Raw genomic sequence first — 12,762 nt, forward strand, 5'->3', positions numbered from 1 at the left:
ATGTTAAACTCTTTGTTTTGACTTTATCGATAATTTTCACCACCTTTCATCGCCTCAAATTATTAGGTGGTAATAGCATAAGAAAAGTTGAATGACATGGCATGTACTTTAGGCGGTTGGATGCTTTTGGAGGCCTAAGGTGGGGCATTCTCGAGTGGCTGATTTGAGATCTGTGATTGCCAAGGTGATTGCTGTCTGAAATGAAATCTTTGAAAGGTGTATTTTTACTTTCTATTTCTAATATTTCATATGAAGTGAGCTATAGGCCCCGCGAGCATATGTCTCTGTTATGACCAAGGTTTGGCCATGCGAGGGAACATTGTATACGCACTAAAACTTGTTTGAAGGTTAGACACCATGGGCAATGTAAGCCTATAACCTTGGAATGTGAACGTAAAATTGAGTGTAGAATTAGATGCTTGTACAATTTGTGATAGATCTCCAAACACATGCTTCATTATCGTATCGTAACTGAAATCTTCCTTCTGGTTAATTAATGACAGTACACCTTTCATCAAATTACATTATTCTATATGCAGTTTGCGGATTATATATGCGCACCCTTGTTATAAGTTAATCAAACGACAAATAATGGACGGTAAAGACCCACTCTTTGAGCATGAATTCGCTTGAATAACCGCCGGTTTACTAGGACCTAGTGACGTGTCAAGTGCCGTAGGAATGAGACGGTTATCCACTTATGACCGTCATCTTTTGTTTCTTATAGTGACGGAGAGAAGTTCTAGAATTGAATTTTTTTTATTGAAAGTTGGTATTAATCTTAATTTAGTTTACAGAAAAGTAGTTAAGATGCATTTGATTCTTGTAGATCGGTGCCCAAAATAAACATTGTGCGTTACTTGGATTTTTTAAACCGGCAGAGAGCTGTGGAATTCTCGAATACACATATCAACTCGGTTCATGTATACCCACCTCTATGACTAGAAAAGTACTACCTCGCTCCAAAATAAGTGTTGTGGTTTTAGTTCAAATTTTGGGTACATACTTGAAAACATTTAACTGTCATGATTTCACAATATTCACTGTCTTCTCCTACTTTGATATTGTAGTGTTTGAACTGCATGTTTTTCTTTCCATCCTTAATACATTAATTAGCAACTAAAAAAGTTCCCGCAAAAAAAAACTAGCAACTAAAAAAGGCATAAACTAGCTAATTTCCCCGCATAGCCGTACATTTGATAGGTAATATTTGGATACACATTCATATTTGGGCATATAAATGGCAGATAATTAATGGATGCTTATCTTACTACAATCTAGATGGAAGCCTTTAAATCATGTCACTAATGATCGTATATCGGTATATGGGTAAGTATATGCACTGCTATATACTATATCTCGAGGCTCATATATCATGTGTATACCTGTGAATGTTTGACATTCTGAATTTGAATAATTAGATCCAATTAATGTACGCTAAAAATGTTATTCCAATTTCAGGTAACGGTAAGCTTGGATCAGGCATTGGGTTCTGATGCCAAGCTGCCTATAGATACAGGAGGGCTAGCCTCGTTGTGATCACCCAATCATCGTTCTTTCCTGCACATCCATTAACCCAGAAGGCAACCTAGCTAGACTAGCTCTCTGAGTTGAAACTCCGGCGGCCGGCGACCACCGTGCAAAGATATTCCATGGCTAGCTAGCTCGTGGGTCCTCTCATCCTGGTAAGCAACTATACATATATTCCCTCCGTTCACAAATATATGATGTTTTGGATATTTCAATATAGACTACATACGAAATGAGTGAATAAAGACAGTAAAATGCATCTATATACATTTGAATCGAAAAAATAAAATATCTTATATTTGTGAACGGACGGAGTATAAAAGAAAATTACTCTAGCTTTTTTTAAGCTAGCATCTAGGGGTCACTTAATTGTGCTCGTCCTGAATCCTCTCATCATATGCTTGTGAATTTTTTTTTCTAGATCCAGTTTGTGATTTTGTTTTAGAGAACAAACAATTAAATATTGTTACCCGCAAAATAATTAACCATGGTTTAATTTTTATTCTATGTACGTATAACTGAAGCGAGCAAACATCATCATATGGTGGTCAGCATCCGATTAAAACATGGAGTTCGAAAGTTTAAACTAACATCATGCATGTGAACTCAAGCTGGTTGATTTTAGATCTGACCATCTACATGTTATCATATGATAGAATGGTATTCGCGAAGTGCTGAAAAAGTTATGTTTTTGTTGTAGATCTAGATCTGCCGGCTTGCTACTAGCAAACCTTTTTTGTTCATGATTATTTAGTGTAGAACAAGTTGAGAAATAAGGATGTACGGTCATCTATTCTTCGATGATTAGTTATATTAGTCATGTTTTTTGAAAAAAAAAATCTCTCTCATTGTGATAGTGTATTCAAAATTATCATGGCACAATTTGTACTACTTCGTGTTGGACCTTATTAGAACTCATATATTTGGTGAATTCGGACTTGAATATATATATTCAACTTATGTACAGTTGGATGGGTGTCGTAGGTACTACAAACCATTACACATTGTGTATGTGATGGTGCGGCATCCCATGCATTAGTACAATCCATGATCTGCCACCGAGTCCCTAGTATGCACATCTTGCCAAGCTTGCTTCATAGTAGACGATATATCAGTCACTCCTTTTATCTTAGCAATGTTCTTGGAGTTGTTTAGCGCATGGTTTACTTGCACATCAAATTACTTTGTGCTGCTGTTCACCTATATTAATCTAATTTATTGTTTGTGTATGCCAATTTACAAGGTTGTACATATGTATATATGTATTTTCCCTCTGTATAGAGAGAAGTCTGTAACTGTAAATTGCCAACGATTAGAATTGCCATTGAAAAACTTCAGGACCGGAGTGCCCACGCACCTGATCGTGTGGCACTTATCATTTAGTTAAATTACCTATGCATGCACGTTCTTCTCTAAGTGAATAACAGTAACCATGGGTTGCCTCGTTTGTTCCATAAGCAGCTGCTGTTCAATGGAGTGCAAGGGCGTGAACACCCAGTCCCCCAAGCCCAAGGTTGTTTTCGTGCTTGGAGCCACGGCCACCGGCAAGTCCAAGCTCGCCATCTCCCTTGCCAAGCGCTTCGGCGGCGAGGTCATCAACTCCGACAAGATCCAGGTGTACGACGGCGTGCCCATACTCTCCAACAAGGTCACCCAGGAGGAGACCGCCGGCGTGCCGCACCACCTCCTGGGCGGCGTGCATCCCGACGCCGACTTCACCGCCGAGGACTTCCGCCGCGAGGCCGAGGCCGCCAGCTCCCTCGTCCTCTCCGCGGGCCACCTCCCCGTCGTCGCCGGCGGGTCCAACACCTACATCGAGGCGCTGGTGGAGGCCGACGGCGCCGCGTTCCGCGCCGCCCACGACTGCCTCTTCCTCTGGCTCGACGCCGCGCCGGGGATGATGGAGTGGTACACCGGCCTGCGCGTCGACGACATGGTGCGGCGCGGCCTGGTGGACGAGACGCGCGCCGCCTTCGAGGAGGGCGCCGACTACACCCGCGGCGTGCGTCGCGCCATCGGCCTGCCCGAGATGCACGAGTACCTGCGGGCGGAGCGGGAGGGCGCCGTCGGCGAGGCCGAGATGGCGGCCATGCTCGAGCGCGCCGTGCGCGAGATCAAGGCCAACACGTTCGGCCTCGTCCTCCAGCAGGCGGTCAAGATCCGCCGCCTCAGCACGCTCGAAGGCTGGGACGTCCGGCGCGTCGACGCCACCGCCGTCTTTGCGGCCATGGCCGAGGGCTTGGGCGGCCACAAGGAGGTCTGGGAGTCGACCGTGTGGAAACCGTGCCAAGAGATGGTGCGCCTCTTCCTCGGTGTGGGAAGCCCTACTTTCCACGCTCCAGCTTCTACCCTGCCAACTGATCTGGAGGTGGATGAGGCCATGGCTGGGCTTTCCCAACGTGGTGTCTCTGTTATCCCTGCTGCTGCAGTCGGCGACGATGATGGCAGTGTCGTCCTGACCCCGCCAGCACTGCACGAGCATGAGAATGAAGGATCCTAGAACAACGGTGCTGCCTGCGTTGTACTCAATGGCACCGACGTCGTGGACAAAGATCCTGCCTGCCGTGCCTGCGACAGCGGCGATGGTGGAAGCAATGCCGGCGTTGCTGAGGCTGCTCCGGCAGCAGCTGGAGCTACGTCGAACGACACAGCCTAAGTTGTAAGCTAGGAGCATGCATGCATGCATGCATGGCTTAATTGCCGGCTTTGGCGCACTCCATGGTCGTGCTTTAGAGCGTACTCCTCCACAGTCGGTTGCATGCAAGCATGGGAGATAGTGATACAAGTCTCATCAGCTTAAGCTATTTTTACTGTTTAATTTAAGGTTTATCTCTTGCTTTCTGAATTATTATGAAACATCGCATGACTATGATGATTGAATTTAAAGACATTTGTGTTGTTGTTATTATTATATATATGTTCAATTTAGTAATTTGCTTGAAAATTAAATTTGGTTCAATCGATTTGTTGACTGTTGATCTATGCATTGAGTGGGCTTTATTTTTTCTGGTTTGTTCTTTGTGTTGTTTGGGCTTGGTTTTGTCGACTGACCCCAGTTTTGGGTCAGTCAGTTTCTTATTGGGTCGCGGCCCATTTTTATATGTGCAACCCAGTCTTCCTCTTTCCCCTTTTGTTTTTTTGTTTTCTTTTTCTTTTTATGCGTTTATTATTTTGTTTTTTCCTTTTATTTATCAATCAGTTTTTTTCTTCTTTTATGGGTATTTCTGGGATGTTGAGTGAGTGCAAATGTATACACATAAATACTACCCCATCCATTCCTAAATATAGGACATTTTGGCAGTTCAAAACAGAGGGAGTATACAGTATGTGTCAAAATTGCACTATTATATAAATATTTCTCGCATATTATAAAAAGTGCAGTTACAGTGCAATTTTTTTTTGTGAAATAATTATAGTGCAAAGTTGTTTGCAAGTTTTTGAAACTTCATTATTTTGAATTTGTTTTAGTATTTATTTTATTTTCTTTATAATTTAAGGGTAATACCAGTGCGACAAAAGTGTTCCTTCTTAGATTTTTTTTTGCAAAAAAATATTATATGCATATTCTTGTCAATTAAAAACCTACAATTTATATGTAAATTGTGTGCAAGTTTGCGCCGAAAGCCTCCGCAGTCGCTTGCGCTGCGTTCCAAGATGCGCCAAGATACATACATTGATCTACATGACTTACAACCCTGCATGCTAAGCTAACCAATCAACTATTTATGCATACGTCCTGCTTTGGCGGTGCCATGCAAAACTCATGTGCACTGGGCATAAGCGATGTGCGCATTGCAACTGCAGAAAGACGAACTGTCTAGTAATGCAATACCTTGCTTTAGTTCAGCTATATATAAGAGCAGCAAAGAGTTTGCATTAGAAGACCCAATCATCCCCTGAAGACTATCACGCAATGGGTTTGTGATACAGATCATTGTGATAGATCAGATAAGATGCAGTAAGGCACCACAGTCAATGGATACAGTTTTTTCTTTTTTTGAACAACAGAAGGCGCACGAAGCGCCAAACTTTTCATCAGCTCAGTAACAACGTACAACATGGATTACAAACCCCTGAAACTGAAAATTAGAGAGAAGAGAAACTACAGGGCATAACATATTCCTGTGAGCTGAGGCAAAGCAACATATGTCAGGTTCAACATCTGATCTAAGAACCTGATGAGCTACATTATGAGCAATTCCATTTATCTCTCTAGGAATGTGAAACACCTGTGATTGAAGATCTGAAGAGTAGTGGAAGAAATCAGCCAAAGTTTTCCTGATAGACCAAGGAGTAGAAGGCTCCGAAATCCTTCTGCTTGCCGCAACCGAAGCCAAAGAAAGACAATCTGTGAGAAATGTAGGCTGGGTAATGTGAAGACGGTTGGCCACCTGTGCAGCAAAAAGAAGGGCAAGAGCTTCAGCTTGCAAAGGTGTTCTTGTGATGGATGTGGACGCCTGAAGCTGCAAATTTATTTCAATGTGATCGCGTTGCAAAGAAAGATAGACTCCAACTCCAGTAGCTGCTGATTCCTACATTAAACCTGGAATATTTTTACATTTGAAAGCAGCATCAGAATAAACTTTGGAACCTATAATAAGAAGATCAGATTTAAGTGTATGACCCTGCAAAGGAATTTGGTTAGTAGGAGTTGAAGACCGGATGGGAGCCTGAGGCTGTAATTGTTGAGAGATATTAAGAAGATCATTAGATTCAGAAGACAAAGAATTTGCAACAATATTAACATGGTGAGGGAGAGCCTTTTTCCTGTCAAAAAGATAGTCGTTTCTTGCTTTCCAAAGGCACCACATAAAGTTGAGAATGTTTGAAACAGAAGCATGTGGATGGTTCATGTTGATTAAAGCAAGAATAATGTTGTGCATATTGGAATAACTCTGAACTAAAACATCTGATCTAAATATACCAAGGATGGCCGAACCAAGCTGCTCTAGCAAAATCACAAAGAAAAAAGAGGTGAATCACATTCTCCTGTTGGCCACATCTGTAGCAAAGTTCAGAAATATGTATAGAAAAACGACCAGCCCTCAAACCTATGGGAAGAGCTTTCCGAATAAGTCTCCAAGCAAATGTTTGGACTCTGGGAATCATAAGCTTTTGCTTCCAAATGATCTTGAGAAGATTTTTAACCTGCAAGGATACTTGAGAAGGGACATTCCTCGGATTTGCATGAATATCCTGCAAACACAATTGATAAGCAGATTTGGAAGAACAAATTCCATCATGTAAAGCTCTTTCCAAGATGAATAAGTTTTCTGCAGCAATGGTAACCAGCTACACAGTTCTTCTCCGGTATTCTAGACACTTGCGAGAAATACGTCGGAGGCTGGTTTGGATTACCGTTTCTGTCTCAGATACGCTTGTAAAAAATACAGGTACAGAAACGCTTGTAAAAATCCGACTGGTTTGGATTACCGTTTCTGTCTCAGATACGCTTGTAAAAAATACAGGTACAGAAACGCTTGTAAAAAAATACAGGTCGCCGCTCGTCGTTTTGTTTCCGGCTGGATATCTGTTCATGGCCGGTAAGTTACACGTGTAGAATAAATACATGCATATTGGAACACACCGCATCCAAGCGCGGAATGTTCAAGAGTATACTTAGGCACTCTGGATAAATTTCCAGTGAGATAAATGTAAGACATCTGCCAAAGAACAGATGATTTACACATCGATACAAGAATCATGATATGACATTGTGGATACCATTATTATTTGAACAAAAAATCAATTATATAGCTAAACCATGACATAACTATCAGCATGACACTGTCACTCAATGCAAGTGGAAAGATCGAGTTCTTTTTTTTTCTTTTGCGATGGGAAAGATTCAAGTGCTGAGCAACACACAGATTTGTCGCTTACGTAGATTCCGGCCGGACAACCTTCATTGAATTTGCATCGTTGGGCAGTATTTATTTCCATTTCAAGAGGCGGGTAAGATTCAGATCTCATAGGTGTTTCTTCTGATTATATCTTGCAAGGCAAAAGGGAACTATTTCTACTTGCAGTAAGCTCTGCTCCGTCTCTATGGTCTCTAATGTGCAGGGACAGTTCCGAAATATGCCAGACACCATCAGCACAAGCAAATTGTTCAAAGAATTGTGAATAAGTTTGGTCTAATGAAAAACTAATCCTACTGCTATCAGTGCCATTCTTCTGGGCACTCCCGAGCTCAGATACTACCAAGTCACTGGGAACAGAAGTTTAGACCCAAACCTGGACATAGTACCAAACAGTACTCCTATTATAAGAAGGAAGCATGATCATGTTAAACAACTTTACAAGCCTATAACGGCAAGAAGAAAGTATCAAAGACAGTGATCATTACAAACCTGCCTGATAACTTCCCTCGGTACTCAGATGATGCTATTCATAGCTCTCTATGGATGGATGTTTTCATGTCCAGGGGTTAAATACACTAGGCCATGATAACAAATGATGTCAGAACAAATCTGAACTACTCCATACACCTCTAAAACTGTGGCAAATAAATCATTATATCAGGTAGCAGAAACAGAAATCTGCTATCCTGTGTGACTATTCATATGCAGAAGTTGTCGAACCACTTATTTTTTTGCAGCTTAGAACATAACAATGGACATGATGAAATGATTGATAAATTGAATGAAATGTTGAAGTAGACATCAAATTCTACCACAAAATGGCTAAATCCAATCTTGTACGAGCTGCAATATGAACAGTAACTCAGCTGAAGCTTAGGTAGCTATGAACCAAGTTTTCTATGTAACCATAGTTCCAGCAACAAACATAATGAAGCCTTTTTCACTTATCTTAGACACAACCACCTGCAGCTACTTCAAAGAGTCTGTATTTTCACTTCATCATCAATGGCATCATCATCTAGGGTTCGGTAGCCTGATCCTAGAGTTCAGTAGATAACCGTACCCTAGTATCTAATCACCAAGTTTGAAGTGACCTATACTATGCCTCCAACCGACATCATCTGTATGAGAGCAAGACTTTCTCATCAAGCAAATGCTTCGATAACTTCTCTATCACCCCCGGTGGTGTTGGTGGGGGGAGACTTGTATGAGATCTCACATTAGGTGAGATCATGAGATCAACCCCAAAAATTCATATTTAGATATTTCGAAAAAATCCGAAATCATTTGACAACATCCATGTGGGGTATGTCTGCAACTCCACAAAAAATCAGCTCAAAACTCGATGTACATTTGAAGATTCAAAAAAGACAAATTCAAATGTGAATAGTAGCAGCTTTGGGTGAATAGTAGTTTGACACTATTCATGTCCAATTTTGTCTTTTCTGTTTCTATTAATGTAGGTTGAATTAGGAGCTGAAACTTTTTGAGGTTGAACATCAACCATTGATCTGTGTCTACAAAGTTTTTTGAGAATGTTTGAACATGTAGATCTTTTTTAAAAAATTGATCTTATAGATCTCACCTAATGTTAGGTGAGATCTCACACAAGTCCCCGGTGTTGGTGCCACGCGGACTGATGCGACATCTCGAACAGTGAATCCTTGGTCATACCATTACATATATCGTAAAGAAAATAGATCTCCAATGAACTAAAGCAGAAAAAATAAAAAATAAATACTTTTCTCACCTGTGTAACAAGCTCTGGCAGTGCAGATAACAGCATAAAAAAACGTTGGCTAAAGAGGGCCAGAATCCCTCCCTTAACTGTACATTACTTAGAAAGGAGATGAGACCTCTGCAGAAATACATGCGAATAACACCTCAACGGAATCCGCTTTGCGCGGACTCGAATGCGGGTGTGTGAATCCACCACTGTGGACTCCAGCGCTCAGTTCTCAAACTGAAAACAGCATAGAGTTTAGGAGACTCTGGCATGAGCTCGTATATACGCTAATTGAGCATAGCATCATCTGTTCTTCCAAGACCCGTTTGCCCTGACATATAGAACCAATTTCTAAGACTAAAAGTAAAACCACCATTGCACACACAGCAGATCACAGAGAATGACATTGCTAAAAATGCACTCATATGAAGGAAAGTGACTGTCTTAGAGAGGCTACAATAAGTCAGGTGGCTGGTATCAACCATACCATCCCCAATCGCCATGAGAAGAAATTATCCCCGAAAAGTTTGACCAGCAAGTTTTATCAGGTGGCTGGTCGACCTATCCTCGCCTAACATTCACATTCTTGTGATTTTGACACAACGCAAAATTAACTTGGTGCCACAAGCAGCCAGTTTGGATGACAGGAGGGCTATATGCAAGCAAAAAACTTAATTGTGCTCCCTGCGGAGTTAATCTGATATGCAATGCATCTTTTAGTCAACCAAATCCATAGAAAAATTGATACTTTGCAGGGAGCAATTTCACGTCCTCCTGATATTTCCCTTCCCTAGAAAAGAGGGACAACATCAGTGAAGTAGTTGAAGCTTCAAGCAAGGTGTTCTTCCCATCAACTTTCAACAAATAATATCCGGCCCTGGCAATCTCACCTTTTTCCAACAACATTCTTATAATATCATTTATAAGATGAGAGCTGGGAACTATACCACTCTTCTCCATTGATGAAAACATATTGTCAATTTCTTCCACTGATCCTTCCTTTAGAATATTTTTTATCATTATGCCGTAAGTAGAAGCATTAGGCACCAACCCACTGGCTGATATTGCAGCAAACAAATCGTTAGCTTCTTCTCTTCTTCGAACCTTGAACATTGCATTAATCATGGTATTGAGTGTTATAATATCGAACTTCACATTCATTGCTCCTAATTTCTGGAATAGTGCGATGGCTTCGTCTGCACAATTATTTCTACAAAGATCTCCAAGTATTCTATTGTATATGGAAATGGTCACTGGTATACCCCTTTCGATCATCTCATGGAACATTTTCCTTGCAGCAACAGTTCTCCCAGCACGAAAAAACCCATCCAGTATGATGCCATATGTAACACTGTCAGGTTTTATTCTCTTAAGTGGCATTTGCCTAAACAGAGTCAAACCATCATCGATCCTTCTATTTATAGAATAGCCACTAACAAGTGTATTATATGTAACAACATTAGGCTCAATGCCAGCTGATACCATGGCATCAAGTACTCCAGATGCTTTATCCATCTTGCTGACTAAGCAATATCCGTCAATCAGCGAGTTAAATGTAATGACATCAGGTCTCTCATCTATGCTTATAATAAATTCAAAGATATCTTGTGCATCCATAACCCTTCCTTCTTTGCATAAATAGTTTATAACTGAATTGAAGAACACAATGTTGGGACGAGGAATACCTTTGCTCATCATTTCAGACACCAACTCCTTAGCTTTAACCAAACCACCATGTATACAAAGGCCCTGAATTAGGGAGTGATAAATAACTCTGTCTGGCTGTACTCCATAGCAATCATCTCATCGAATTTGTCGACAGCATCAGCCAGACAACCCATTCTGCAAAGTGCAACAACCACAGAAGAATATGTGACTACATCAGGACTCACTCCTTTTTCGGTAAATATGAGCATAGCTTCATCCATCATTCCACGTTTAGCATATGCATCAATTAATATGTTGAAAACATGGCAGTCTGCTACAAAACCATTGCTTTCCATTGAATTGAAGAGATCAATCATATCAGCAAAGCATCCCTCAGTGGCATACCCATGAAGCAGAATAGAGTATGCGATGATATTAGGTTTGAGGCCTTTGGCAATCATGGAACAAAAAAGTCTGACGCTTCTTTGCTTCTTCCATGCTTGCAAAGGGAAGCCATGAGCGAGCTGCAAGTAACAATATCTGGTATAAGACCCCGGGTTGTCATTTTTCTTAACATTTTAGTAGCCTCTCTCAACTGCCCTGATGTCGAATATCCATGGATCATGCAATTATATGTCCAATTATCCGGTTGAGCACCATTATCAACCATCTGCCGAAGGACTATCTCTGCCTTGTCCATTGCTCTGGCCTTGCACAACGCATCAATAATCGAGTTATATGTCGCCACAGTGGGCACAACACCTTGCTGCATCATTTCATGGAATAGATTGCATGCCTTGCCTGTTTCGCCTTCCTTAAAGAAGCCATGGATGACCGTGCTATATGCCACCACGTTGGGGGAGCAGGCGCCTCCTTCTTTCGCCATCATCTGGAGCAGGTCGAGCCCCCGCTGACTCATGCTATTCTCGCAAAAGCTCTTCAGAACAATGGAGTATGAGAAGGCATTACGCACGCAGCCAAGCTCGGGAATCCTATGAAGCAGCAAGTTGACAGCCTCATCTGTACGTTTGGCGGAGCAGAGGCACTTGAGGAAGGTGGTGGCAATGATTTCATTTGCCTTCATGCCCGTCCTGAGGAAGCGGCCGAATAAGGCAAGCCCTAGGTCCGGGCGATGTGCGCAGCAGCAGCAGTTCATGAGGATGCCGTAAGTGAAGATTGTGCGTGGTGCCACCCGCGCGCCGGCTTCATCACGGCAGACGCGGTTGAAGAGGCCAAGGGCGAGGGCGGGACCATCTCTGATGCAGGCGGCGGAGGCGGGCGCACGGGCGAGGGCGGCAATGAAACCGTCCAGGGAGCGGCTGGGGACCGGGGTGGCCTGCCGTAGCAATTCGTCGAACAGGTGGTGCGCGTCTTCAGGGCTGAGCGTCCCGGCGCGGACGCGCTCCGTGGCGGCGGCAAAGGCGGCGTGGGGAGACCAGGAACGCGAGGGCCGCAAGGTGGGGGTGGAGGTGGAGGTAGAGGAGGAGCTACGGCGGAGGAGGTGGAACATGGGCGTGGTGGAGGAGCGGCGGGGGCGGAGGCGGGACATCGGCGACGTGGAGGAGTAGTGCGGAGGCAGAGGCCGGAGATTGGCTAGTTGGAGGAGGAGGCGGCGTGGCGGAGCCGCGGAGGCCGGAGATTGCCTAGGTGGAGGAGGAGCGGCGGCGGCGGATGCAGATGCAACATCGGCGAGCTCTGGACTTTGCGTGCTTACGCAGTGTTTCTTCCTTTGTGCTCTGTACTGGGAGAATCCTTTGTGATCGGCGGATGCAGATTAGATGAGTGTGATTTCTTTATAGAACGAGTGCGATACTTGTATGGTTTTGCTAATGCTCGGTCACCTTCTCAGTCGGTGTCAAGATCATCGATTTTGCCGTTGAGATATAAGAACAACTCCAACGGGCCGACTCAAACGGACGGCGTTTTTCTTCGTTTTTTATTCGTTTGGATCGGCCGCCCGCCTGCCATCCGCCCTTTTTTAGTTTTGAGTCGGCA

General features: G+C 43.0%; 1 protein-coding gene and 1 pseudogene across 1 annotated transcript; one reads left to right on the plus strand and one right to left on the minus strand.

Annotated features, from left to right (window-relative positions):
* Positions 1-3,001: 3,001 nt before the first annotated feature.
* LOC101290601 (adenylate isopentenyltransferase 5, chloroplastic) lies at positions 3,002-4,186 on the plus strand. The gene is given in 1 exon segment (XM_044581991.1): positions 3,002-4,186. A coding segment is annotated over 1 exon segment (1,185 nt).
* A 5,340-nt stretch (positions 4,187-9,526) lies between these two features.
* LOC123180155 (protein Rf1, mitochondrial-like) lies at positions 9,527-12,539 on the minus strand (annotated as a pseudogene).
* Positions 12,540-12,762: the final 223 nt, after the last annotated feature.

The sequence above is a fragment of the Triticum aestivum genome, chromosome 1D (genome assembly GCF_018294505.1).
Source record: "Triticum aestivum cultivar Chinese Spring chromosome 1D, IWGSC CS RefSeq v2.1, whole genome shotgun sequence".
Classification (NCBI taxonomy): Eukaryota; Viridiplantae; Streptophyta; class Magnoliopsida; order Poales; family Poaceae; genus Triticum; species Triticum aestivum.